The 27969-nt window shown below is 43.8% G+C and overlaps 1 protein-coding gene across 2 annotated transcripts in view; it reads right to left on the minus strand.

The window, feature by feature from the left end:
• Positions 1–1551: 1551 nt before the first annotated feature.
• LOC138589589 (teashirt homolog 2) overlaps positions 1552–27969 on the minus strand; it is a 46216-nt gene continuing 19798 nt past the window's right edge. For both annotated transcript variants that reach the window (XM_069659953.1, XM_069659952.1), the window contains one exon: positions 1552–5254. In XM_069659953.1, coding sequence (XP_069516054.1) covers positions 2214–5254 — 3041 coding nt within the window. In that variant the 3' untranslated portion in view covers positions 1552–2213. The remainder of the gene's footprint in view (positions 5255–27969) is intronic.

Here is a 27969-nt window from a genome sequence, read left to right on the forward strand (position 1 = left end):
AAATGTCAGTCGGCCGTTATAAAACACAGATTTGATGGGTGGAGGTAATTGAGGACTTGATCGCATGAAAAGAGATGAATTGCATAAAATGTTTATGAATTTAGGAGGCAATTATTTTTAATAGCCTTGAAATAATAGAGCTGGAGGAAATATGTTTAATTGTTATGATACCATCTTGCAGCAACAGCAGCCGCGCTCGCAGGAAAGCAATAAAGTCTGACAAGAAGATGTATCTGCGAGGTGTATCTAAGAGTCAGGAGGTAAGAGAGAGGATGCAGTGTGCTGTGCAGTGTGAGGAGGTTGTCCTTCGTTACACTGAGGTTATCATGGATGTAAAATCGTGTAATAGAAGAGGAAGATCTCTGAATATGATACTTGGGCGAGGCTTTATTGGACGTTTGCTGGGTTTTATTTAAAGGGAAAATATTAATTTTCTTAATAAGCAAGGCTCACTTTAAACCACAGTTAATATGTATTAATTAATTATTTTTGTTGGTGTGTTATTAAAGTGTATTGGTGTGTTTGCCTGCACACACATTTCACATGTTTGCATGTTCAGCTGACCTGTTGACGAATGGGAAATAAACTCTTTTATAAGTGTTGTTCGTACCAAATTGCAGACTTCAATCTGCTATGAGAATAAAGAAAACTAGATTATTTGTACTTGCATTAAAAGAGTATAACAACCTGTTTACTTAATGTTGTTATAACAGGGGCGCTGGTTTAGCTCAGCTGGTAGAGCAGGCGCCCCATGTACAGAGGCCACAGTCCTCGTCGCACTGATCACAGGCTCGACTCCCGGTCTGTCCATCAGTTGGTGCATGTCATCGCCCACTCTCTCCTCCCAACAGTTCCTGTCTATCTTCAGCTGTCCTGCCAATTAAAGGCAAAAAGCCCCAAAAAATTAAATAAAAATATTGTTATCATACACATTATAGTATAATATCATTTAATTATATTAATTGAACAGCGCATATAAACCTGACCCTAGGAATAAAGGAGCAACATTTTAAAATCTTAAAAAAAATAGAGCTGCAAAGATTAACGGACGGGTTAATCGGATCAATAATGTTTACGTATTTGTTGTTTTTATTAATTTTTCTAAAAGCTATTTTAACCATTATTTGTGCGGCACAAACTGCATGTTTGTATAAAAGGTGCAATATAAATAAAGTCTGGTTGAGTTTAAAAAGAGTAAATGAATTGCCATAATTTGATAAATCTGTTTGGGTAATTTCTTAAGAAAAAAATAAAGATTAAATTGTTTAATTCAAGCGTCTTAAATGTGAATATTTTCTTCTTTCTTTGCTCTATTTAATAAATCTGATTATCTTTGGGTCGTGGACAAATCAAGACATGTGAGCACATCATCTCGAACAATGTTTTTCTCCATTTAAAAACCAAACGAGTAATGAACTGAATAATCAACAGATTAATTAAAAGTGAAAATGACGGCTAGTCGCAGCCCCAGAACAAAGTCAACAAAAAAAATCAAAAGATCTGAAAATAAAAGATAAACAAGCTGTTATCAAATGTTAACTCTTTATTTGAATAAGTAAAAAAAGGTGCAGGTATCACAGGTATCGTCTGACTTGCTGTTATCCTTGTTGCATGAAACGCACTGTTTTTTTTTTTACTTCTAAAATATATGTACATGTGAAAGATCCTAATAAATTTAGAGTCATGTACAGAATCCGAGTCTAAACTGGTGATTAAACATTTATTAAAGTGCTTTTTTTTTCTTTCTTCTATCATTGCAACACGAAACATCTTTACATAGCAATACACTGTACAAGTCTGCGTGTGTGGTATCATGTGTCGGGCTACCTGTTCAACAGCTGCACATTTCTGCAGGTGTACTGTATCACAGAAGTTGTAAAGTACAATTAGTTTATTATTTTGTCTTTGAAATACAATTGAAACTTGACATATCATACAAATAAATAGTAGTCATAGCCGGGGCTATTGCATGCAAACATCAGCATTTATGTTTCTTCAAGCAGTAATACATTTCATTACTGGTGATGCATTTGAGCAGGGTGCAAAAGTATCTCTTAGTGTTTCCTTATACAATTTCTAACCAGTGTGTCTTTGCTGAACTCCATGAAATGTTTTAATGACGCACACTACACAATGCTAATTGAAAAATGGTTGAAATATTTGACCCGTGTATTAAAATAAAAAAGGGAAAAAAGTGACAATAATATGAAAAACTAGTCCTTGTCCATTTCCACGTACTGTGAATGGTTGTCGGGGGATTTGCTGTGAGTTTTACTCAAATGGAGTTTGACTGCGTGATTACTCGCAAATGTCCGACAGCAGAGCTTACATTTGAACTTTGAGTCAACGTCCTCCTCTGTGACTAAACCGTCCGTGGCTCTGACACTGAGGGCCTTCGACAGTTCTGGCTCCTCTACCTTCGTCTGGTGCTCCACCGGCATTTTGCACATGTCTTTGATTTGGAACCCGAGATGGGATTCCAGATGGGAAATGAATGCGGGAGGTGACCTAAACTGGGAAGCGCAGTCATTGCAGTAGAAGATTGGGTGGCCCGTGTCCATGTTCTTCAGGAATTTGGTCCCTCCAGTTTTGCGCAGTTGGTATTTTACGTTTGCTAACCAATGGCTGATGGTGGTCATGGACAGTCCGGTGAACTTGGAGATGTGCATCCGTTCCTGAGGGCCGAGGTCTGAGAGTAAGTATTTACCCTCAGAGGTCTGGAAGAGGCTGGAGGCAAACTGCGCCTGCAGGATGAGAAGATGGCGAGGATTCCAGTTCGACTGTCGGCCTTTACGCTTGTGGACGGAGTAAACCTCGGTGGACACGTCTTCAAAGCGCCTGACGTCAGATTCCAGTTTCATGGTCGGGATCCTTGACGGGAGGGAGGGTTTTGGCGTGGTGGCTTTTGGAAGAACTTTAACCATGTCTGCGATGTCGGACAGAGCGTATTTCTGTGGCATCGGGGTGGAAGGCTGTAGTAGTGAGGAACTTTGCTTGCTGTGTTTAGATTTCGTCAAATCTATTGGTTGGTCATCATTTACAAAAAGAAAGCTGTTATCAGGCCGACTTCTTATGGCATTCCCGAGCGCTAAAGCCGGTTTCTCACTGCTCCGGTTAATGTCAGCAAAAATGGACTTAGTGTGAGCAGATAGTTTATCTGCTCTTGAGTTATTGGGCTTATTTGCTTTGCCCAGATGATTGTTCAGGACCGACTGCAGCGCACTAAGAGGGTTTATGCCGAGTAGAGATGGAGTGTCACTGAGAGGCTCTGAAGCAGCGCTGCGTCCATTGCTGGCAGAGGGACTCGGTGTCTTGCCTCTGTCAGAGAAATCCGGGCTCAACTTCCCTTTGATCGCCTCACTCCCTTCATTCACAAAGTCTGCATCGAGCTTTGAAGACGAAGAGGAATCATCCTGACAATCGCTGTCATCATTCTCCACCAGATCAAACTTAATATTCTGGCTTTCTTTACCATCGCTAATGCCAACCTTTTCTTTTTTGATGTCCACATTTTGATGCTGTCCCTGGGGAGCCTCGACTCCCACAGCACCGTGGTATAGCTTCCCCTTAGGGGCGATCGGCCTCAGCTTGTGGTTAAATGTCTGCTTTAGCAGAGCAGGGGGAGATGCAGAGAGAGGGGAGCTTTTGATGATGCCAGAGAGCTGATAGGCAGCGTGAATGCTCGGATAGGCACTCCAGCTTGGTGTCCCTGTTTGAGCTTTATTGATGGCAGAGGCCACTGTGTTGGCTAAAGATTTAAGAATGTCCCCTCCTCCTCCCGAGTCCTGTTCAAGATCCTCCTCACGGAGATAAGGGTACTTAAAGGCCCCATTGGCTGCCTTTTGATCCTCACTCTCTTGCTTGTCATCTTTAGCTTCAGTTTCTTCCATTTTGTCTGAAGTACCTTCCCCCTGGCTATCCTTGTCACTGCTCCCCGGGGAAGCAGTTTTTGGAGAGACCTTTTCTCCCTCTGTGTCACTGGTGGCAGGATCAGCTAAAACCTGCATCTTCTCTATGGCCAGGGGGTCAAGCGCTAACTGTTTACCCTTTTTAGAGGCTGAGTTTGTGACTTTGATGAAGTGTCCAGTGACCATCATATGCGTGGTGAGTTGCTGCAGGGTGTCGTGGGAGCTCCCGCACTCCATGCATTTGAGAATCTGAGACTTGCACGTCTCAAACTGCCAAGTGTAACTCGCTCCGTTCTGGTAGCCGTAGCGATTATTGTTAGCGTTTGAAATGGCGGCAGCCCGTTGTGCCTCGGTGTAGCCAGACAGACCGGTGGTAGAGTCAGGGGAGCAAGGTCTCACCGTTTCAAAGGCGCGCTTCTTTGCTGGTGGCAACAATTTGGGTGTGAGCACTGGGATCGGCTCTTTTAAAGGCACCTTTTGGTAATGCTTAGTTTTTATCATATGGACGCTCAAATCCTGGAGTGAGTCAAAAGAGTGGCCACAGAACATGCACTTCAAAACCTTCTGTGCGTCCTCCTTCCCTTCCATGTCTTGCAAATTTCGTTTCCTCGACTTAGAGGAGGAAGCGGTGGAGTTGCTCTGCTTGCCGTGGTTGTTGTCCTGGTAGTGCCCACTCTTGTTCATGTGGACCGTCAGCTCCACAAGCGTGTCATAAGCAGCGCTACAATCCTTACAGCGAAAGCGGCTGGCTCCCGTGAACACGGAGCCGCAGGGTTTGGTGGTTTGCCTGTACAGGTGGACAGAGCTAAAGAGGTTCGGTTTGGACGCGGGCTTCGGGGAGAGCGTCTGCTGCAAGGTCTTAGAGAGAGCATCCTGGTGCCAATCGAACTCAGTTTTCGCGCTGCCGTTGGTGCTGTCACAGTTGGCTTTGCTGGTGTTTCTGCCCATTTTCAAGTCCATTCCGATCCCCGTCCAGTAGGAATCAGAGAGAAAGTTTGCATAGGCTGCCCTCATTTTCTCCAGGCTGCCACCCGTCTCCTCTTTATGTTTGGAGCTGCGACTTTCCTCATCCCTCTGGCTCTCAGGTGGCGAGGAGGTTTTGAAGTCTGAGAGTCTGTCGCTGCTGTCGCTAAGGCGGGACTCCAGCTCTGCCTCTTGATTGGAAAGGACACTAATGGGAGAGTTCTGGTTGCTATAAGTGTTAGTGCTCTTGTTGTCGAGCTCTCTGTCCTCGGATAATTTGGGGCTGGTCTTCTCGGAGCTTTCTTCTTCAGTTTGAGTGTCGTTCTCTCCGTCTTCCTCAGCGACGGAATCCTGCAGAACGCCGTCTTCATCAGGCATGTACACTGGAAAAGGAAGAGAAATGGAAATTAATGAATGTACAATTTTTTCTCCTCGGTTCAATAAACAGACGACCCACATACGCCATTAAGCGTAACTTCTTTCACAGAAGCCATTTAAGACAACATAATGGCGGCTGCTGTGTGCCTTGGGAGGTTGCAGAGTATAGCTGGACATAATGTCTTTACTAACAGACTGCTGCTGGTGTAACGGCGCCATGTGATTCACGACAGGCCATTGACTTAGTGCTGTGTCCAAGGTTTTCTGGCCTCAAGTTGAGATGTTTACAACAATCATTGGCCACTGAGTGACAAAAGAAAATTGATTCTTCTGAGGCCCGTTAAGTGTTATTGTAAATGACCTATTCCATAGTGATTATGGACGCCTCAAAACTGCAATGAAAATGAAAGCCTGCTGTTCTCGGTAACACCTCAGCTTCCCTGAAGCCAAATGTGGGGAACGGCTGAACACACACTCAGACATTTTGATGTCCCGCGCTGCTTTATCAATAAATAAAAAGGGCTAGACGGAAAGAGACGAGAAAACATCACTTAGGAAAACATTTAGCTAAATAAAAATGTGCTGCGCATGCTGATGCGGATGAAGACTTTAATCACGCTGGTGGAAAAGCTGATTCAATTATCAGCATTAAAACTTGACAATTATAAAAAATATCAAAAAATTACTGGCAATCTGTCACATCGTTATATTTTCCCAGACAGTCTCATAAACAGCAATTACTTCTTTCATTATTCACCTGTTCATTCTCCTAACTCACAGAGCACAAACATTATTGCTTCAATTAACACGTAATTAAACAACACTATTTCTAATTGACATATTTCCCATCATCCAATTAGCGGAAACTCTGACTCAGCATAGAGGGGGGGGTTTCATGTGGCTGCGGGGTCTGCTCGGCATCGTACCGACACAGCTACAGGAGATTAAAGTGTCCGTCTGACAGTAACCATTTTAGATTATTTTAAATCTAACCATCCGGCAGCCCACGCAACAATATCACAACCAGTGTTTGCATATCTTTTGAAGACATCCGGCAATAAATGCAGTTTGTCAGTGTTGTCACATATCGGAGATATTTTCCGCCTCAGTCAGGCTGGAAAATGTGCATTTTGGGAGAGCCGTGGCAGATGTGCTCTGAGTTAAATATGAATAGGACATAACAGCCCGGTCCAGGCACTTATGCATTTCTCGTGGTTAATATTTCTTCTTTGAATAGAGGGCACTCCGTGAGGGGTTGGCTGAAGCCGAGCACTCAGGAGTCCCACACTGGGCGGCCCATAGAATGTCTTTCCGTCTGAAAATAAGACTTTTTTTGTATCAATATTTCACAAGTGCCTCAAGAGAAACCCTGGAGGTGAATTGCCTGCCAGCTAATGGACGGAGATGGAGATGGGACTCGGACTTTCAAAACAAACATGGAGAATGGGGCCTGGCGAACAAGAGCCTCGCACACACACACACACACACTCGCACCCAGGAGCCCCGATGTGCTGTGACCTTGATTCACCGCAAGAGGGATGTTTTGATTGGCCGACCGAGATCAGTGATGGCCTCCAAAACACCCTTGATGCTGAGGGAGAGAGTTGTCAAGAGCACAGAGGTATGTTTTATTTATAGTCTTATATATAGTATTCACAGTGAAGGAGAACACCAATGGCTATGACAAGCTCCCAGTTGATGTCCTCTCGCTTCAAAGTCGTCACTAAAAACTGCAGGACTGGGAGGAACGTGCACCAAAGTGGGGAGATGAACATTTTTCCAGTCCACTGATGGTTTCATAGAGATGGCTCATACTCAGAGCTATTTCCTACATCATTTATGGAGCTTAAAATCAGCAATATGTGACGCTAACTTTCACCTACCATATTAATAAGATACATTTTCATTTCACGAAGAAGGCCTAAGCACTGTTTCCTGGAAATAACCACTTACACATCAAGTTTAATGTGAGTTTTTGTGTCTTATCGTGGTATTTGAGGATGGAGCTGACGGAGATTAACAGCTGCCCCTTCCTGCTGTTCTTTGCCTTTCTATCAGATGCCCCAAGTAGCAGACATCCAGAGGCACCAATTAACCTTCTGGCAGGGATCACTCCAAGATCCCCGCATGTCTAACTCCGCTTCCTCCGCCATTTGTAACCGTGCTTTGCCAGCTCTTGGTCTTACCACAGCACTGCCGCCATGCCGAGCTGCATGCATCGGATTCAAGGACAAGGTTCTTCAGACACCTGGTCCATGCGTCGGTAAGAATCTGGTGAGCGATACGTGTCACGTTACCATGGTTACAGTTAAATTTATTAGCATATATTGTGATACTTTAAGAAATATATTGCAATCTATAACACCAGATGCATAACACTTTTTTAAGCAATTACTGCACTACTTTTTGTGCAGCCACAGCAAAGGCATGAACATTTGTGCAAAAGAAATCTCTGCATTTTAACTATTCATTACCTGAAAGTGTTTCTGAGGATCAATACAGCATCAAAAACATAACCACGTGATGCTCAGGTGTATTGATATCTTCTTACACGCTAAGACAACAGCTCCAAGTGATCATTTCATCACGAAGAATGAAGTTTGTCAAGAAAAAACTTTGTGTTCAAAGAATAAAAACTGGTGTAAAGCAAAAGTAAGGGAGCAGCATTTTCTTATCCTCAGGCACATTTTTTTTTTACACATCTTAGATAAAATGCCTCTTTTGAAATGTTGTCTCAGAGTCCACGCACGGAAACTCCCCGCCTAACTAGCCTCAGAAAACAAGAGGCTGGCATGCCTCGCCTGAGATTTAGCATGTCATAAACTGCTGTAAAGCCTCCAATCTGTGTCACTACAAATTTATATCTTCAGACAGAGATATGCAAAGGTCAAAAAACCTGAGGTGTCCATCATAAATCATGCAGTTGAAATGTTTATAACCTTTATCCGTTAGAGCAGACTCTTGGCATAGCGCGGCCTGGATTTACAGAAGCGGCGGCAGCCTGTTTCTGAGCCAAAAGCCTTTCCCCCCCTTACATCGAGAGAAGGCCGCTAACTGCATAGGAAACTGTAGATTACATTTACTGCTACTTTCATGGCAGCATGCTGTCCAACTGGAGTGCTGCTAAAGGCTTACATGACAATATATTTACAACTTTAAGCATTAATATCTCCGTGGAACGTAACCCCCCTCCCTGGTGTAAGTGATTCAAAATGTGTCAATCATTTGAGAAATGTGTGTGCCAGCTGTAAAAGAGCGTCCTGTTTCCAACGCTAACATGCCAGCAGAAACTTTTGTAAATTTGAGAACATCAACATTTATCCCCTGGAAGGTCGACAACATTTCCTTCATTAATCTGACAAGCCACAGAGAGTTAGCAGCCTGAGGAGCTTAGCTAATGGACAGCTGCAATACCCAGCGCAGGACTTTGAGAGTATCCGAGGTAACACTATCTTCAGAGGAGATTGGGTAATTCATAGGTGCCAGTGACAGGTCTGCACGTCTGTGCCACTTTCCCCAGCGCTCTCCGGTTGTCTCAAGCTACAGTTTTTGCTGCTCGCAAATCAATATCTCTTTTTACTTCCCATTGATTGCCTAGTGGTGGGACCAACCTAAGCAGGACTGTTATGACATTTCTAGATTTCCCCCTGTCCTTGGAACAATCAATTACACGCGCATGGCAATCAAAACCTCTTTGCAAAATGAACCTGCTCCATGACATTTTCATCTCCCGGATTTATGCCATGTAGAGGAGGAAAAAAAAGGAGGAGGAGGAGGAGGAAAAAGAGAGAGGCCTGCTGGAGAGGCAGAGAACACGCTAACAACGCAGGTCAGGATCACTGAACAATCTCCAGGCTGTCTCAGGAAGAATAATCTGTTTCTTTTCGCTCTCATGTGTGCCCAATTAATTGTGTCTGTAGATTTAAAAACACTTAGTCACCGTGCTCATCTGTTGTTATAAATAGGTGTGAAATGTCAGTCAAAAAGTACATCATTTTAAAAAGTTGTGAAGCTCCTTTGTGCCTGCGAAGTTGGAAACAGGATGGCGTGTTTATAAAAGTCACCATGATGTGATTTTCTTCAGTGAGCTATCATTAGAACGAGACACACACATGTCACAAGGTTTAATATTTGACAGTGATAACTGACTAACTCGGTGAGCAGAGCACGTCAAGATCAAACGGAAACATTGTCAGACTTCCTGATGATAGTCTTGATGACACATCTGAAGTTAAGTCTGAACTGAATCACATGAGAAATGGTGAAGAGCTAATTCTGAGCCCCGGAGCCATCTGTAAAGATCTGTAAACACCTCTCTCTTCATTGTTCCCTGACAGGAAACAGTCTCCCCGAGCCCAAGGACACTGCAGAGTAAAGAGAGAACAATCACATGCAGGCTGCTCGCTTTGACGAAATTTGTCTGGAGGTTAATTGATATCACAGAATTAAATAGTTTTTGACTTGCTTTTAAATAGGAATGTGTCGTTAGCTCCCATCTGACCCATTATTTCATTCCAGCACTTTTAAATTACTCAAACGATCTCCTCAGCAGACTTTAAAACTATAAAATGAGTGTGCATCGTGTTGAAGTTAGTGTAAAATCTGTAGTACTTGTGCTGTGGTACATTTAAAAGAACAACCTATATGTTAGACGATGAGAAGTGGGTTTAAAAGCAGCCGTGAACCCCCACAAAGCGGTCTTGTCGGGCCTCGCTGAGGCCGACTACAAAACCGAGAGACGGAAACACTCATGTTAATTTTTGTATGCATGACGGAGATGTTACTTAAAGCGCATTACTTACTTCACTAAACACAAGCCATTCATGCAGATAAATGCCTTGCTTTCATACACCCTCAGCTTTAATATTTAATAGTCTAATATAATCAAATAAAAACTCGCAGCTCAAAAAAGACACGGACAACTTGAGGACAGATTGTGAACACAGCAAACGGCACAATGTGTTCAGATGGACCCAGAGCCAGATTAATATGATAGGATCGCAAATATGACACCATATCCTGCCATCTGGCTGTTCATTTGGGCAAAAATGATCACAATAATTATGGCAATTAATCAAAAATGTTTTCACAACCAACATTCTGTTAACTAAAAACACAGAGAAGTTTGGAATGCACAATCAACAAACACAAAATAATATCCGAAGGCAGTCAGTCTGCGCCGCACACACGCTGAATATGGATTTTTATGTAACCACACAAACACGAGCGTCTCTGAGAGTCTGTTCTTTCATGTTGCACGGATGCTAATCATGATATTTAGTGATCCACATCAGATCGCCCTGCCTCGAGCTCCAGGACCCCCTCCTTCTCTTCCATGATGTCACCCGGCCACGCTGCTCCTTTTGATGCCTACTAGAAGCTTCTGCTCCGAGACGCGTCAGTCGGCCCGCTGCCTAATTGGAAGTGAGCGGTGGGAGAGCATTGCAATCTGCACTCCAGCACCTAAGTCATCGCTTTGAACGCGCCACAGCCGCCCGCATCACACGCAGTTGCCTGGTGTTGCATCTCACCGAAGGGTCCCCCCCGACCAGCGCTGGCAGGAAAAAAACACACACACAACGTTCCCATCGTGCGTCAGAGGCCTTCAGCAGAGCAGCTACGCACGGCCAGGTGTGTACCTGCTGCTGGAGGGTTAAATATCATCACACACATCCTCTGAGGGGCCTTTTTTAAAGGATTTAAAGACACACACACTATGGCCACTTTATTAGGTACACCTGTAAAATCTGTTGCAATCAAACACTACAGCTGAGCTCAGCAAAGACGATAATGTGTCAGAGAGGTATTTATTAACCACACGGTTATAACCGAAGATTTACTGTATTGAGGTGTTTTAAATTTACAAATCTGCTTTTACTTTGTCCTTTTTTAGTTTATTTCCTTTGTGTTTAACACTTTAACTCTCGTACTTTTTACTACATTTACTTTTCACATTAACATTACTTTAAGGGGTGCCGGTTAAATCGTGCGTACCACATACAGAGGCTACAGTCCTCGATGCGGCGGTCCCGGGTTCGACTCCAACCCTCGGCCCTTTGACCCGTGTCATCCCCACTCTCTAGTCCTGTGTGTCTGTCTGTAAAGGCCTTAAAGAACAAAATAAATCCATAGATAAAAAAATAAGATTACTTTTAAAACATATGAGTTTAAAAATGTTGCATTTTTGTGGATTTAAATATCAAGTAGTCGATGAAGCAGTTAAAACAACTTAAAACACTTTTAATATGTTAATGCAGCCGTTATAATGCATCATAATAATAATATAATATAACAACACTGAGAGGAGTCATTCCACATATTGAGTGCATTTAATGTTAATTAGGGCTGATTGTGATTATTTCGATCTGATTCGCGATATTAAAGGGAGCGATCATCTTTACATCATTATTCTTATTTTCATTGATTGAAATGATCATGGTGTCATTCTTACAGGGATCTGTACCACACTAACATGTTTGCTACTCACGTCTGTGCGTGATGTGTAGAACGTCTCTGCAGCACAATATTTACATTAAAGCAGGTTTTTGAAACACATTTTATCTTTAACAAATATCGCACCTCCTGCGATTTGAAAACGGCAGCACGTCATTTTACGATTTTGGTAGAATTTTGATTAATTGTTCAACCTCCATGTTAATACTTCTTCAGTAGCATTCAAATTCAGGACTTTTACCTAAAACAGAGCATTTTTATAAACCAGTATTGCAAGGTTTACTTACAAAAATGGTGTAAATAGGCACAACTGCAAGTCAGTGAGCACCACACAAAACTCCACTCTATTGAAGAAGAAAAACCAGAGCGCAAGATCTGAAACCATCTGCACGGCTGGACGCAGCTACAGATCAGTGAGATCATTCGTTGTGTGATTTGGGTGAAATAACCCTTTAAATTAGGATCTGCTGAATAAGCTGTGCTGTTTAGTATAAGCAGGAAATATACAGTACACAGCAGGCCTGCCTCCTATTTGCCCTCTTCTGCTAACAAGCGAAGGTAAACATAAACAGTTTGGCGAGCCTGCAGGATAACGTTACAACTGAAGAGGCTTAAAAGCTTCAGTGTATGTTTGTCAGATTATAGATGATCTTTTCTGCCCTGACTGATACACAGTTCCAGTTGGCGGAGCAGAAGCAGGGCGGCTTCAGCTCCGCTGTATTTTCCACTGGCAGGAGGGGAGCAGCGGGCTCGTCGCGAGCCGCTCTGTCACTCGGTTTCTGAAGAGCCCGTGACACGGCTCTCCAGGAGCAACATGATGAGGTCTGATGGTTCCTTTCTGCAGAATAGCAGTTTACCCCTCATTCACCCTTATCAGAGAGTGAACCCATCATCTTACAGTGTGCCACTCAAAGCGCCGCGCATATTGGAGCTGACCAGTCGAGCAAACAGGGCGGTACTAATAAAAGACCATCTTGCTTTGGTTCAAATTTCCCTGATTGAATGTCAGTCAGGAATGTTTGCGTGGCAGCGGGGAGGAAAGTGGGCCATCGTTTAAAGGACCACTGCCTCGCACACATAAGGCCTTTGTTCTACTTTTATGAGATACTGAGTGAAAGGTATGATGGCCTGCACCCGCCCGACGTGCTGTTTGTTTTTCATGCCCACTAGCCCGGCTAAATAAAGAGCTTTTCAATCCCGTTCAGTCATTGTTTGATGCTTTGTAAACATTCGCTTCATCGTGTCGTTCTGACTTACTTTGCATTTGAGGAACAACATCCAGGATGTGATTGTTTTTAATAATAAATATATGTTTCCTTTGATCTCATGTGATCGTCCTCGGGTTAGAATCAACGAAAGCGTCAACATATATCATCCAGATACTTTAGATATTACTGCGGTTTGATACACTGGGTATGGTGATGACAGATATTTCATAATATAGCTTTTTTTAATTAGGAAAACACTATGAAACATCTTTTTTATGCCGTAACATGATGTTTTTAGTCCTTTCAAAAAGATATTTTACATTTTTATTCAATAGATTCTCATTTTTATTGCAGCAAACTTTTCGTTAACGTTGCACCTGACAAACTGAGCAGGTTTAAAATCTAAAAAGTCTACTTAAACATGTAGCTGTACTATGACAGATACTTTGCAACGTGTATATTAAAGTTATGCAGCGCTTAGTTATGTATTTTAATCTCCCAGCTGCTGTTAAATTGAAATGATATAATTATCTCTTCATCCTTGTTCTAATCAACTTCAGTGCCGCTGACCTCACCAGGAATAACTCAGCAACATCTATCCGACTGAAATGATTGTTTATATCATTCTATGACAGAAAAGTTTAATTAGTATGTTTGATCATGTTTATAATAAGTATGTAACCAGGCTTGGCGAGAAGCGGAATACATGTAACGGCGTTACGTAATTAGGATACAATTATACAGTTACAGAAGGAGGAGGTAATTAGATCACGAGCAGGATTACAACTTTAAAATACAAGATGCTCTGACCGTCTCTGATAATACCATGCACCTGCACGCGCATGTTATGACACTTCACGACACACGAGTCTCACATCACCGCTCCACCATGTGGTTGCCATGGTGGCCTGTGGTGAAAAAAATGCTTTCACTGGAAATTTCAGCATCATTTCGTCTTCAAAGGAGAAAATGGGAGCGACATCGCAGCGCAGTGCAAGTTTAGCCGATCTAATATAACGAAACATCTACAGGTACGACCAACCGCTAACGTTAGCTGCACAGAATCCCAGTTAAAAACGTTAGCTAACCCGTCGTCTTCTTCTACTACTGAAAAACAGTTTGTGACTGTGTTGACGGCCGCGGCCGGGATGGTGAGGGTAAAAACACAAGCTCCAGACTGGAATAAGTTTATAGCAGTTTACGTGAAGTTGTGTGAACAGCAGACTTAACAGAGAACATTTAAATGCACATAATTACGGCTGATTTAACCAGGCATTACACATGCATTGCTAAAGTTCTTAAATTTATTTTCTCCCGTCTTTATTTGCAGATTTAGTAAAAGTAACTGAAAGTAATCAGTAACATTAAAATTGTGACACTTGAATTACTGATTACATTTAACAGTAATTAGTATCTCCCTCCCAAACGTGTTTGTAACAAAAGATTTATGCTCGGCTGTAAAACGATACGATATGATCGTGCTTAATATCGCGATGCCCTGCAGTTTCCCCCCCGAACACCTCTGCTAATTCCTTCATAAATCCTGATCAGTAGAAGCAGCCGGCAGCTCATCTCCGTCACTCTTTGCTCCGCGGCCTGCGCTCCATTTACTCTTCCCCTGAGATCAGCAGACGTATACAGTACATACAGTCCCTGCATCATAAACTTTGCATGAACCCTAAACACCAGCCCTCCCAAACAACAACAGCCCTCCATCAAGGTCAGGCCGTGATGAATCTGATAGTGCAGCTGGAGGAGCCTGTGTGTATTCTATTAAAACAATCTGCATTTCACTAAGTCCTCCCGCCCGCTCGCTCCCTGTATGGATCTTTCATTAGACGCTGGATGAGCTCCAGCCAAAGCTTTCCTTGTACAAGCAGTTTTATGCAGTTTTCAGCAAAGGGAGGCATTTTTTTACATTCCAAGTTCATTAATAGTAGATTGCCACTTTTTCCCTTCATTAAATACAATGAGGCTACAGAGTGAATTTGCAGCTGAAGCGTGCTACTGTCAGTTTCTAGTGGGACCAAAGGCTGCTTGGTGGCAAGCGTAAAGGGAGGGAAGCAGGCCCGCCAAACCCGCAGCTCTGTGGGACAAGACGAGCAGCAGCGAGAGAGGGAGGAACGCTTCAAACGCAGCCCCGCTCCCTCCTATTCAGATTCATTTTAATGGCAAATTTGTTGTCAAGTGTCCTCCGTGAAATGATTAGGGCCCGCTGTTTTCTGAAAAGTGCAAACTTCTGGATTTGCCTGGTGCGCACTGTCACTTTGACAGCCCATTCTGAGAACAATGGCTGCCCAAATAGTGAAATGTGTTGGCACCGAGTAGTTGAAAGTTTCCCCTCAGAACAGGCTTTCTGCTGTTTGTGGGTATTCTGCTGTGTTGATATCTCGATGTTGATTAGAATGAAAAAAGAAGGCAGTGAATTGGGCTCCCCAGAGCAGCCACATCAACCATTGTAGGAGATTGACAGTCACTCCATTGAGCCAATTATTTCTGTTCATAAGACCTGCTTCTATAAAAACTGGTTAAAGACTACAGTCATTGTTAGAGTGTCTGAATTGAACCACTGGTAGATTTTACAGAACACCAGCAGCCTTTAATGGCAGCACTGCCCACTTAGTGCTGCTTTTACTACGTGGAATAATTACAGACATAATATAGTTTCCATTAACTGTTAAACTGGAATACAGTCTGAATGAATGCAGGAAAGAAACACAGTGGAGTACGTGGGTTTTTATAGTGCGTTCAATTTTTGGCAACTCACCTACAATGAAAGGAGCATAATAAAACCAGCTGCAGCGCCCAGTATGTGTGCTATATGTTCATTAATACCGCACTGCAAACATATCAGAGCTGTTCAAATATTTCCACTGCAAAAGTCAGTGCAACAAAAATATTTTCTCTGCGCTACATCCTCATTTAGCCCACGAGTCAGCGGCGTGACATTTGTAAGGTGTTCAGCTGTAATGGAGGAGGAGTAGGTGCCGACTGCAAGACGAGTGCAGAGCCGTTTTATTCATTGCATGGGAGAAAGTGGTTAATTTATTGAAAAGAAGGTAGGCGGACGGAGCAGCGGAACGGAACTGATACCCTGCGTGGCTGTAGGTTGTGCACCGAGGGGGAGGAGAGAGGGGGTGTGGAGGGAGTGGAGGAGGGGGGAGGAGGAAAAAAAGGAGGTTGAGGGAGGCGGAGACCAGAGCGACAGAGGAACGGTTAATGGAAATGAGTGACAGGCTTTCAGAATGATTTACAACGGGTGGCGCTGCGGCAGAGCCAGCGCTTGATGGATGATCCTGAAAGACGGAGACGAACCATAAATCATGTCTTTGAATCATTGACAGAGATAAAGGAGGGGGAGAAAAAGCAATGGCATTGACGTTCATTCTTCCAATAATGTACATTGACGAGTTACACTACGGAGCCTTAATTAAAAAGTGAACACGGGTCTTCTCCCTCTCCTAACTCCCCCTTCCTCCTCCTCCCTCCCCCCCCTACAGGCTACACTCCCCCTTTATCCTCCTCTCTTCTCTATAGCGATATCAATGGTAATTAAAGATGCAGTATCCCCGGCCCCTGTCCCGTAGCCACTTCCTCCAGCTTCCCACAGCAGCCAGATTAGATAAGTGCTCTGCTAAAAGATAATGTCACCCCTCAACAATATCAATGTGGGTCTGGCCCATTTGTTTCTACATCTGTAAACACGCACACATAAACCGAGACGAGCGGCAGACGGGGGAGAAGGGGGCCAGCTTTATTTCTTTAAAGGACAAAAACAAATAGGAATCCTGCGTTTATGTTCGCACGACCTGGCAGCAACTCAACACAAATCGTCCTCGGTTGCAGAGGTTAGCATGTCGCTTTTAACCTATAAAGCGGCACCACAATGAGAGCAATATTCGTTTTTTTTCCTCCCTTTTTAAAAATAGTGTTGTTCCGTCTTGAGTGCAGATGGCACTTTGATAAACAGGAGGAGCCCTGTAGGAGCACAGAGCCTGAATGAGTGGCATTCCACATCAGCTGAGCTCCCTTAAAGTGCACACAATAGAGCAATGAGGTGAAAGTAATCCTAAACATCTGTCTTATGTGTCCTACACGCACAGGCTGTTTGTTCAAGTTCTAGGAAAGACATTAGCGAGAGGGGAGAGAGACGGAGGGAGAGGAGGATGTATCAATTCATGCACTAGTTCTCCAAAGGGATTAAGCGGGGGCCTCTGTTGTCTGTCCTCTCGCTGCTCGGGCAAACAAAATGGAGAAGGCTGCCCTGCTAATGCAAATACCCTCTTTCATGGTATACTGTGGCAAGTGAATACTTAAAACTACAGTATGAAGATTGCTTTTAATTATTCAGGCATTTTATAACCCAGTTTGTGCAGCTTCTGTAGAAATCACAGCAGAGTGTATAAGAGCTGATTACAATCTTTGTATCTAAATGTGTCTGCAGACCGGGTGCTGGCCCTCCTGGGGAAGTTTGGAGAACTGCAGGGGGTACTCATGATTTAATGAGTTTGATAAGCCTCATTTTATATTTATCATTAATATTTTAAATTCTGTTAATGTAATAATCTTAAAGAAAAAAAAATCCCAAGCGGCGCCCAGTTAGTAACGCAGTGGTTGGTCTGCCAGAGAGGGTAGGCGGAGCTAAGCGGCTGCTTTTCCGCTCTCTGCAAGTGTTGCGAGTAAACAGTAATCTACTATGGCTGAACAAACAAAGAAAAGATGGATGACTACAGATACAACTTCAACAAGAAGTGAAAATCCAAAGAAAAAGAAACAAACTCGACGCTCAGATGAAGCAAACAGTCTGAAAAGGAAAGCGACCGTCAGCCAGGAAAATCAAGAGTTACAACCGGAGCCGACCGTGGACGTCACGTAGCGCCAAAGAGAACGAAACAGAGATCTTGGAGATTAGAACTTTAATTAAACTGTGAGCTGTCTTTTAGTTTACGTTTGTCTGTTATGCTGTTTATGTTTGCATGAAGCTAGTTTCACCTGGGGGTTGGAGATGCAGGATAACTCACGATACGATACGCGATACGTGGCCCACGGTAACGATAATATCACGATACAGTGATTCTACAATAATTGATACATTGTCATATAACGATACATCACCATATCCGATTAACTTCTTCAGCTAATTGATTGTCTTTCACGTTCCCTCATTCATGTCATAAGGGCCACAGTGAGGAGTCATGACGTAGTGACACGGTGACTCAAAATCACAGGGTAATCTGTTTAGAGCGCCGTCTATTTGCTAATTAAAATATCGATATTTGGCGCCAGATTGATAATTGTGTTCACGAGTCAGGGCGACGATATATTGCTGTATTTATATTTTGTCCCACCGCTAGTTTCAATATTAAATGGCTTTAAAAAAATCAGAATAAAAATGAAAAGACGCAGGAATATAGCGGAAAGAGAAGTAAAAACAGCTTACAAACTACCGCGAGCATCAGAAGGAATGAATCGTTTGAAACTTTCTGCAGGTTTGTGTTTTTTTCAGGAGGAGAAATGAGCCAAAAGTTGAATGAAGTCAGAAAATATGATCAAATCTTCCAGTTACAAGGTTGCTGTGTAGTAGATCAGACGCTGATGGCTCAGCGCTGTATTGTACCTTTAAACATTTTTTTTTTCCCAACCAGAAGTATTTTGTCCGGGTCAGGGGGGACTTGGCTGAATAAATATTTCAAATTGACAAAAGTTTCAGAACTGGGACGGCGCGTTTCTGGAGGCCCCGTGGCCTCGAGTCGCTCTTCCAAATGTTAGAAAGGACAAGCGCTGAAAACACGGCAGCCCGGTGCATCGTCCTGTCTGACGTCTCTGCAGAGGGACGGGGGGGGGGCAGGCGGTCGGCCCTCTGCGTTCGGGGATATTCACCGACCAAAACTGAAAAGACACACAAAGCTGTCGCTCTCGCTCCCTCTCCATCCCTCTCCTGCTGTGAGAAGACATGTTGGCAAGCTAGAATGGAAATGAACACACAATGGTCATCTAGCATTGAAAAGCTGCAGCAATAATATCGGTCAGGCAAACGGCTGCCCTGCCCAGTGTGTGTGTGTGTGTGTGTGTGTGATCATGTGTGTGTGTGTGCATGATTATGAATGATTCATGCAGCACAAAAAGCTCACAGTCAGGCTTCGCACGATTTGAGAATCATTTTCATTTGAAGGCTTGAAGTTGTTAATATCATGTTTGATCGCATCCTTGCATCAAAACACAGTTTGATGGACAAGGGAAATAATTACTTGTCATTCATGTGTCGGCGCTTTCTCTTCTCTCCCTCTTTTGTTGCTGTTAAACATGTTCCTCTGTTAAACACTTTCTACCTCGACAAACTCCAAAACGCTCAGAGTCAACTTTCATGTCGCACTTTTAAATAAAAATCAAACAATTTGATTCAAAAAAGGAAGCAGAAATAAAAAAAACCTGTGACAGCCGGAGTGACTGTCAGGTGAATGAATCAAAGAGTTTGAGGGTAATGAACTTCTCGGAGCTCGGTCATCAATGGACACGGCTCTGGTTGATCTTAAATGGTCTTAAAAGATGATCCATACTGTAATGAAGCCGGTTCTGCTGCTGCCGCTGGCCTGACGCCTGAAGCGGGACATAATCAAAGTCACAGGGGACGCGCCGGAGCTACTGTTACCAAACAGCAAACCTCCACTTTCCTTTTGTGGGATCTCTTAAAATGAAAAACAAGACCAAATCTGTTTGTCGTTACTCTTTAGATCCTGAATGCTAAATATTCAAATTCATAGCATGTGTTTGAGGCCGTCAGCTGGGACCACAGAGCAGCAGGGCGGCTTACAACCCACCGGCTCTTTTGGAGGAGCAGCTTGTAGTGTCCAAGGCCCACCCTCCTCCTGACTCTTCTGCCTGGACCACCCTGCTCGCCGTGATCCACTACATGACAGGACGATGCTGCTCAGTCCTTGGACCCATCGCATTGTTTTTCTTGGACCGGGGTGAAAGCAAATAGCAGCTAAAGGGCCCCGGCGCTCGCAGTAAAAACCAAAAACCCGTGCAGTCATTCATCAAAGCCCAGACAACTCGCTACTCCCCCACCAACTACCAACCCCCCCAAGGCACGGCCATCTCCCCCCACCACTCTGGGTTTTAACTAGGACTCCAAATAATTCCAGAAATGACAAATGATACTTATATCTCTGGCCTGTGCCGAATCAATAAGCATGCAGAACAACTATCCATCTTGAGAGGTATCGACAGACGCGGCTCGACATCGGCGGAGAAGCACTTGGTGGCTTTATTCAGGACGGGGATGGGAGGGCCGGAGAAACAGTGCACTCACTTTTAAATTACAATAAACCACCCAGCACTGTTAACAATCAAAAAGCGATTACAGGAAACTGCAGCATCCGGAGATATTTCCTGAAAAAGCATGAAAGAGGAGACGCGGGCCGGCTGACCGTTTGGGAAAATATGCGCGACCTCGTGAACTGGGACAGGGTTATTTTGACAGCAGCACCTGCACATGTTTACATGGCAGTTGTGTGCTGGGTATGAGCTGATGGGTGGCGATACGGCCCCTCTCTGGTCCCCCGGCTGGATCGGAGCAGCTGACAGATAGCACTTCAGAGCAGCTTTAGCTGCAGCTCCCCTTGAGGGGCTGTGATTGATGACTCGCACTGCCACCTAGATCCATTTTCTCCTCCAATCTGACTCCTCACAGGTAGAGTGGAGTCCCCCCCCCCCTCTCACCCCCCTCCCCTCCTCTCTCTCTCTCTCTCATCTCACTTCAAATTCGAGTGGGCTCATTTCCGCAAAGGAGTTTACCAACAGAGCGACTTCAAAACATCTACTTTGAACAAATTAAAAACAGAATCGCACAGAGAAAATAATTTGAACTAAATGCCTCGCAAAGCCATTTTGATCCCGAACATTAGAGATCAGAAAAGTAACGGAGGGAAAAAAGGACGAGTTGTTTGCAGGCATAATGTCATTAGCAGGGAGAATGTTGAGACCCGGGACCCCTGCAGGTCTGAAGGCATTTAAGAACAGTTAGCTTAGCCATCTGGTAGACAATTACACAGGAACAAACACACCGCCTCAGCAAATAAAGCAGGGCTCATCAATCACGACAATGGCCAGAAGTTGGCCTGTTATTCCCTCTGATTTAATAACCCGATGAACTGCAGCGTTACCCACCACCAGCCTGCAAGCCGAGAGAGGAACATCTTAGCTCTGAACAGCAGAGGTATGCGGCGGAGAAGCTCCAACACGCAGCAAACTACTCTTTTAATTTAGCATTTATGACGTGCTAAATCAGATGTGTTGTAAATATTTCCGTGCTTGACTGAAGAGTGAAAAATATAAATATATATATAAATGGATGAGAAAAAGAAGAGCAGGGTTAAAAGTAAAAACATTTAAAACATCCGCTGTTTCCAGTTTCAAGTAGTTTACTTAATTAACATTTGCCCCGCGCTTTTAATTGCAATCATCCTCTCCCATGGGACCTGAATGTGGATTGTCTGGTAATTGCAGATGTTGATATGAGATGGTGACACGATGTCAAGTCTATTTCTGAAAATTACAGAACAAAAAAGGGAGGACGATCAGGAACGCAGAGCCGCCGAGTGAACTCCTGAAACAAGAGGAGTTTATGCAGTGGTGAAATAGTGATATGGCGATAGTGAGTGAAACGGATCCAGGAGCATGAAAAAGGTAAGACACAGGCTGTATTTCACCTGGATGGAGGTCAGTCTTTGTCAGTTTCACCGGGGCGTTCTCTAAGCCAAGAACATATTCATCCGTGTTTCTGGGTTGTGGTCTGTGAGGAAGAAAAGAAGTAGGCCACCGCTGCGGTCTCCGATTCTCCTCTGTACACGCGTCACCTGCCAGCTCATGTGGCCCAGCTGAGATGTGAACAGGTCTGGCAAGAACCAAATGTTTTCATTTACCTCAGGGGCATCTACACTCTGCTTTAGCAGGCGGTGGCAGGCTAACATGTCAAGATACCGGCCCGGGACTCCGGGCCTGTGGGAGAGGTCACGCACTCGGAGCTTAGGTTCAGAAAACATCAAGATATAACTGTGTGCAGGGAGGACGGCAGCACAGACCTCTGCAGAGCGTGTTTCTTTAGCGTCACGGCTAAATATTACAGCTAACATCTGACGTGTTATTAGCGCAGCTGTGCAGATGGAGACAAAGCAGACTCGCTCTGTTTCCGAGCAGATTCCGACACCTCCAAACCTGAAAATGTGCTTCATTACACCTTTTACGCTCATATTTGAAATGTGTTCACATATCATCTGATGGATCCACATTCTGCTGGGCAGCAGGGGGTGGCGGTTGCTTCTCCGGCTAACCTCAACACGTCTATTTCTAGCTGAGGACTTGCTGACAGCACATTTAACTTTGTGATCTGCACATGAGAGACAGCTAACAGTCGCTGACAGCTGAAACACGCCGAGCCCCATTTCCCTATACGGTGCCTTATTGACACGTCGCGGTTTGATGAGGACTTCAACCAACTTTCAGATGAAAAAAAACAAAAAGAGTCCGGATGGTGGGTACAAAAATATCATAAAGAAAAGGTTGATTTCCAGCCAGCTCATGGAAACCAGTCGCTCCTTTGGGGGGACGCTCGGAGCGGGGTGGGAGGGGGCAGCGGCTGTCTATAGAAGCCTGATTTATGATCCACTCAGCTTTGCATGTGTGTTCACAGGTTTCTGGGAGTTACACTCAATTAGAGCAGCGGGGGTTAGGAGTATGTTTTTGTGAGGATAAGTTAAAGCTTGACACGTTTATTTCTGCCAGTGCAGCTGAAGAGCCGGTGACAGCCTATCAAAAGTCGTTTTTCTTTGATCACCAGACTCAAAGTGAGGGAAATAGTAACCGTCCCTGACAAGTGAAAAGAGGAATCCAAAGGAACACAAAATGTTTATAAAGCACAATCTTAAATACCAGTCAACATAAGCGGGAGCGGTAAATAACCGTATAGTGAAGATGAAAATGTCATCACTTAGCAGGACAACAGGAAGCCGACAAATGCAGTGCTAATCAAATTTGTACATTCAAATTAGCTTAAGTATAATTCTCGCAAAGCATGACCAGAAAGCGTGCGCGCAAACCAAAGACTGAGGAGCGACTTAATGGATTCAGCAGGACAAAATCCCCAATTACAAGTTAAACGCCATGTCCCTTCACAATTTATATAAAAGTAGTAAATCTTATTTTTGAGACGTTTAATGATTGAGCCAGCCGGAGAAACTGGGGGGGAACAAAGTACCAGCGCGAGGAGTTACTCATATCCCTGCTGAAAAACTCCTCCGTTTAATGATTCACCACTAAGGAGAGTCCACACACTTCCAGAAGAATTCAAATCCCTTTTCCCACAGCCTCTTTCAGTCCGTATGATAAATGACACCCGTCATTCCGCCGTTGCCAAACAGCACAGAGGGGAATTGTACTGATATATGATTCACAAGAACAGGAAATAAACTCTGCCTTTCTCTGTAGCGCTCTCCCTCTTGCCAAGTAGGACGGACCTGGACAGTGTCAGGGCTCTCATGGCGGAGGCAGGAGGGGAAGGCTGACGGCGCTGAAACCCAAAAAGGGAATAGACGGTGGGTTTCCAAAGTGAACTCTCCCCTCTCTCTCTCTCTCGAAACGCAGGATGACTGATGAAAGGCAACAAGAGCCACCGCATTAAAAATAACAGCAGCATCTATGGGAACGAGCTTAGGAGGATCAAAAAAAAAATTAAAACAGAGGGCGAGTCAAAGTGTGCAATTATCAAACAGGGGAGAAAAATATAGAATGAGCAACCTCCTCCTGCCCCCAATTACAATGCAGCAAGTGAGGCTAATTACTGCGCCTTGATTATTGCAGGTTTCTAAGTGAGTGAGAAAGACAAAGACTTGAAAAGATGAGGTTCAAGTTCAAATAAAGCGAGTTAACATCGTTTAAGAATATAGAAATTAATGTATGAAATGCAGCTTGAATTAAAACACCTCAACAGCTCATTTAATACCTCTGATGTGTGGACTCACAAGAGGCCGGACGATGCTTCAGTCACGAGAGAATATTACTGCGATTTTATGGAGGAAACAGTTTGCAGCACGCAGAGTATTTCGATAACATACATTCTGATAAGTTGCCTTTTTTTGACAGCAAATTATGTCCCAGAGAAAACTCAAAATCTGTTTTATCTCTCTATTTTTATTGCAGCAAGATGGGGTTTGCAGGAGTTGCAGGTCTGAGCTCGGGCTCATCGACGTAATCGACTACGGAAACGCGTCGATGCGTCGCAAAAACAAGAGGGCGGAGTTAAGAGCTGGAGCACAGTTGCAGAAACGGATCTTCTCACTCATCGCCGGGCGCCAAGTTCTTACTCGACCACTCACTCAGTGCGCACTTCACGACACAAGTTACAGCGAGAGGAGAGATGCGTTCATGTCCAGTCGGGAAAAACCCAAACAATCTTTTAATAGACGGGAGGGTGAGAAGTCGGCCTCTTTAGCACCTTCTCAGAAATGTTTCTAACATACAGTGATTAAATTGATCTGTGTCATAGCAATCCTTATGAATGTGAGGTCCAGTATTTTTCTGATCAGGCATCTGACAAATTGTTTATTATTATTATAATTGTTAATTTTTGATCATTACTAATATCATCACACAGTGACGTGGAAATTGGGGACTAAAAAAGTCATCAAATTAGTTGTTAGATTAATCAATTAAAAAATCATCTTTAGGTGCAGCCCTCTGAACGAGTTCTGCAGCCCCTTCAGTGACTGGAAGTAAATAACTGTTTTTATTAAATGACAATGACTCCATCTTTGTTTGAACAAAGTCCCACAAATGTATGCAGACGTCACCAAAACAAAACACGATCTTCCTGGACTGAAAAGGTAAAAAGTTTTTTATCACACTCGACCAAAAAGTTCAATTTGTTTTTGCAATATTACCAAAATAATTTCTACATTAAAAGATCAAAACTCATATCTGACTACCTCGCAGTATAAACCCCCTCCTCCCGCCTCTACCTTCTATTGTCTGCTCTGTTAGTAGCGACAGACACAGTTGCACTAAGTTGGTGTTCTTGTGGTGGGGGGGACAGAAGGGGAGGCACATCCTGCTGCTGTGCGGCTGCTCGCCTTCAGGCTAGTCCCTCCAGGCCCAGCGCTCAGCGGTAGGCCTCCCACTCGGGCTCAGAGCGCAGGGATGTGCCCAGGGCCAGGACCAGCAACACTCAATCACCCAGACAGCGACATCCTTTCGCCATCACCATCAGAGAGGCCCCTTTGGGGTGGTGTGAGAGGGGGGCGAGGGGGGTCGGGGGAGATATTTATGAGTGGAGCGTTCACACACACGCCCATGCGGCTGCGATTCCGCTGATATACTGTCGGCCGGACGGTGGGATGGAGCCATATAGTTCATCTCCTCCTCATTTTCAGCCCCTAACCAGACCCCTGTAAGTGCTCCTCCGAGCTTTACAGGTTCAGCCTGATGCAGGAAGCAGACAGTGAACGCTGCACTGCATGTAAATCTAGCACTCCCGATGTGAAACTGGAGTTACAAAGTAGTTATCGGATCTCATTATCGGTGATTGCTTTGTTTGAAAATGTGAACTAAAGGAGCGGAAATAAGTTGCAGCGGGGAGAAGAAGAGAACGCACGAGCTGCAGTATTTTTAAACTATTTGTTACAAAAGACACTTTGAGCCTCTCGCCGACCTGATGAGCAGCATATGTTTACCTAAGAGGTGTATTTTAATGCCTCTTTACCTTTGATTTCGGAGCAGAATAATTACAGAGGAGGCCATGTAAAACCCCGTGGCAGATTAGGGAAGTGAGCTGGAAATGGGTTCAAATTGTCGTTCTGAAGTAAAGAGGCTACTTTGCACCACAAGGGGTTTCTTTCCTCAGGCAGGCCAGGGGATTAAAAGAAGCCATAAAAGGTCTCTGTAATGGCATCAGTAATGTCTCGCTGCCATTAAAAACGGTGGGAAAAACATCTGCTTTGCATTTTTCACTCCCCTGCTACTCATTTGTCTTTCAAACTATCCTGCAGACAGCCGTAGGTTCAACGTGATCGTATTTTTTCAGAATAAGGTTATTTTACAGACTTCACGGAGGAACATTCAGCTTAAAGTCAGGAGTGTATTTCACTGAAACACGGGCCAACTTATCGTCAGATACAGTCAAACAGTTCAGACTGAATTCTTTTTGCTAGTAAGGCTAATCTGTGTTTACACCCGGATCACTAGAGCCAGCTTAGCGCTAACACCTTGAGTGCTTTATTGCTAGCCCTAAACCATTAGCGGCTCAGTGTCCACTAACCTAAGATGGTCTAATTAATAATTAATCGGCCACTTGATACGTCAATAAAATGTCAGAGCAACAAAAATCAAAAGATATAACCGTAAAATTCGGTGTATAAGACACTTTAAATACTTTACTTCATCTGGAAGGTGGGCCACTTCCGACAAACCGGTACGACCAATATACCAGTATAAAATACAGAGAGGTATTTTATTGTGTTACAGTATTTTACCCAGACAATAGAGCTATAGTCTAGCTAAAGCTTCATCACGGACATGTGACGTTGTGCCAGTGCAGCCGCCATCCTCACAACAATCAACGTTAGCATAGGCTGAGCTCAACTACAGCACAGGTAGCTCGCAGGATTACACACTCGACATGTGTAATTGTCGAGTGTTTCAAATGAAAATGTTTCAAATGAAAATGAAAAATAACTTGAATGCGACTTATATTCCGGATTTCACGGTAAGTTTATTATCACGTACGACACTTGAAAACTGGAGCACAGGAATGTTTGACATATTTTCCTGGAAGTGTTCAATTAAAAAACAAGTTGCAAATTATTCCTGATGACTAATCGATTAATAATTATTTTTGGTGTTAAGTTAATATTGCACTGATTGCGTAAAGACAACTAGTATAATAGCAAAAAGACATGCAGGTTGTATTTCTCTATAAAAGTTGTCTTTCCAGAATATGCATCTATTTTGTTTTAACATAAAGTAAAGATGTCTCATGATCGTAATGTTAAAGTGCTAATCTCATAGATCTGTTTCGTTCTCTCTGGCGACACCTATGGCGATAAAGGGTAACTGCGGGAGCACACTTCCCAGATATCCAGACAGTGCTGCATGTGTGACGTCCACGGTTGGCTCCGGTTGTAACTCTTGATTTTCCTGGCTGACGGTCGCTTTCCTTTTCAGACTGTTTGCTTCATCTGAGTGTCGAGTTTGTTTCTTTGTCTTTGGATTTTCACTTATTTTTGAAGTTGTATCTGTAGTCATCCATCTTTTCTTTGTTTGTTCAGCCATAGTAGATTACTGTTTACTCGCAACACTTGCAGAGAGCAGAAAAGCAGCCGCTTAGCTCCGCCTACCCTCTCTGGCAGACCAACCACTGCTGGCTGATGGAAAACGCGTCACTAACTGGGCACCACTTGTGACACCCAGTCTGTAATACTGCAAATGCAAAGGCTTTCATCAGTGGGCCACAGGCTCAGTCACCATTGTGTTACCTCAGCGATCGATAGAGACTTAACAGACATTTATTTAAATGAAAATCTTCCTGATTATTAATTTAAATTAAGTGCTCATTGATTTTCCAAATCTGTTAATTTGTCGTGTTTAAATAAAGTGACTACAGACTTTTATCTTTCGTAAAGTTTGAACACAGTTTCACTGTAAATCTGCATCCAAACATGCAGCATCCTTTAAAGCTACATTTATTTTCTCCCCCACTTTAAAGGATTTAAATTTAAACGTATCTGCATTCACTCCCAGATCTGATAATAACGGGCAGCTCAGAGCAAACACCTTGATTGCTTTATGGCGAGCCCTGAACCATTAGAGGTGCACTGTCTCCTCCTTCCCTGTGCTTGTGGGAAGCTGAGGCCCCGCAGTAATCTTTTCTCTGCTAACCCTTTAATAAACCATAGCCTGCTTCATTAGCTCTCCCTCACAGAGTGATTGATCGGTGCCAGTCACAGAGAGCCCATCCTCGCTCTGCCTACCTCTCCACACTACCAGCTAAATAAGGTTTCTTTTTTTTT

The sequence above is a fragment of the Semicossyphus pulcher genome, unplaced genomic scaffold, assembly GCF_022749685.1.
Source record: "Semicossyphus pulcher isolate SPU_LCO1_2020_fin unplaced genomic scaffold, fSemPul1.0.p SCAF_13, whole genome shotgun sequence".
Taxonomy (NCBI): Eukaryota; Metazoa; Chordata; class Actinopteri; order Labriformes; family Labridae; genus Semicossyphus; species Semicossyphus pulcher.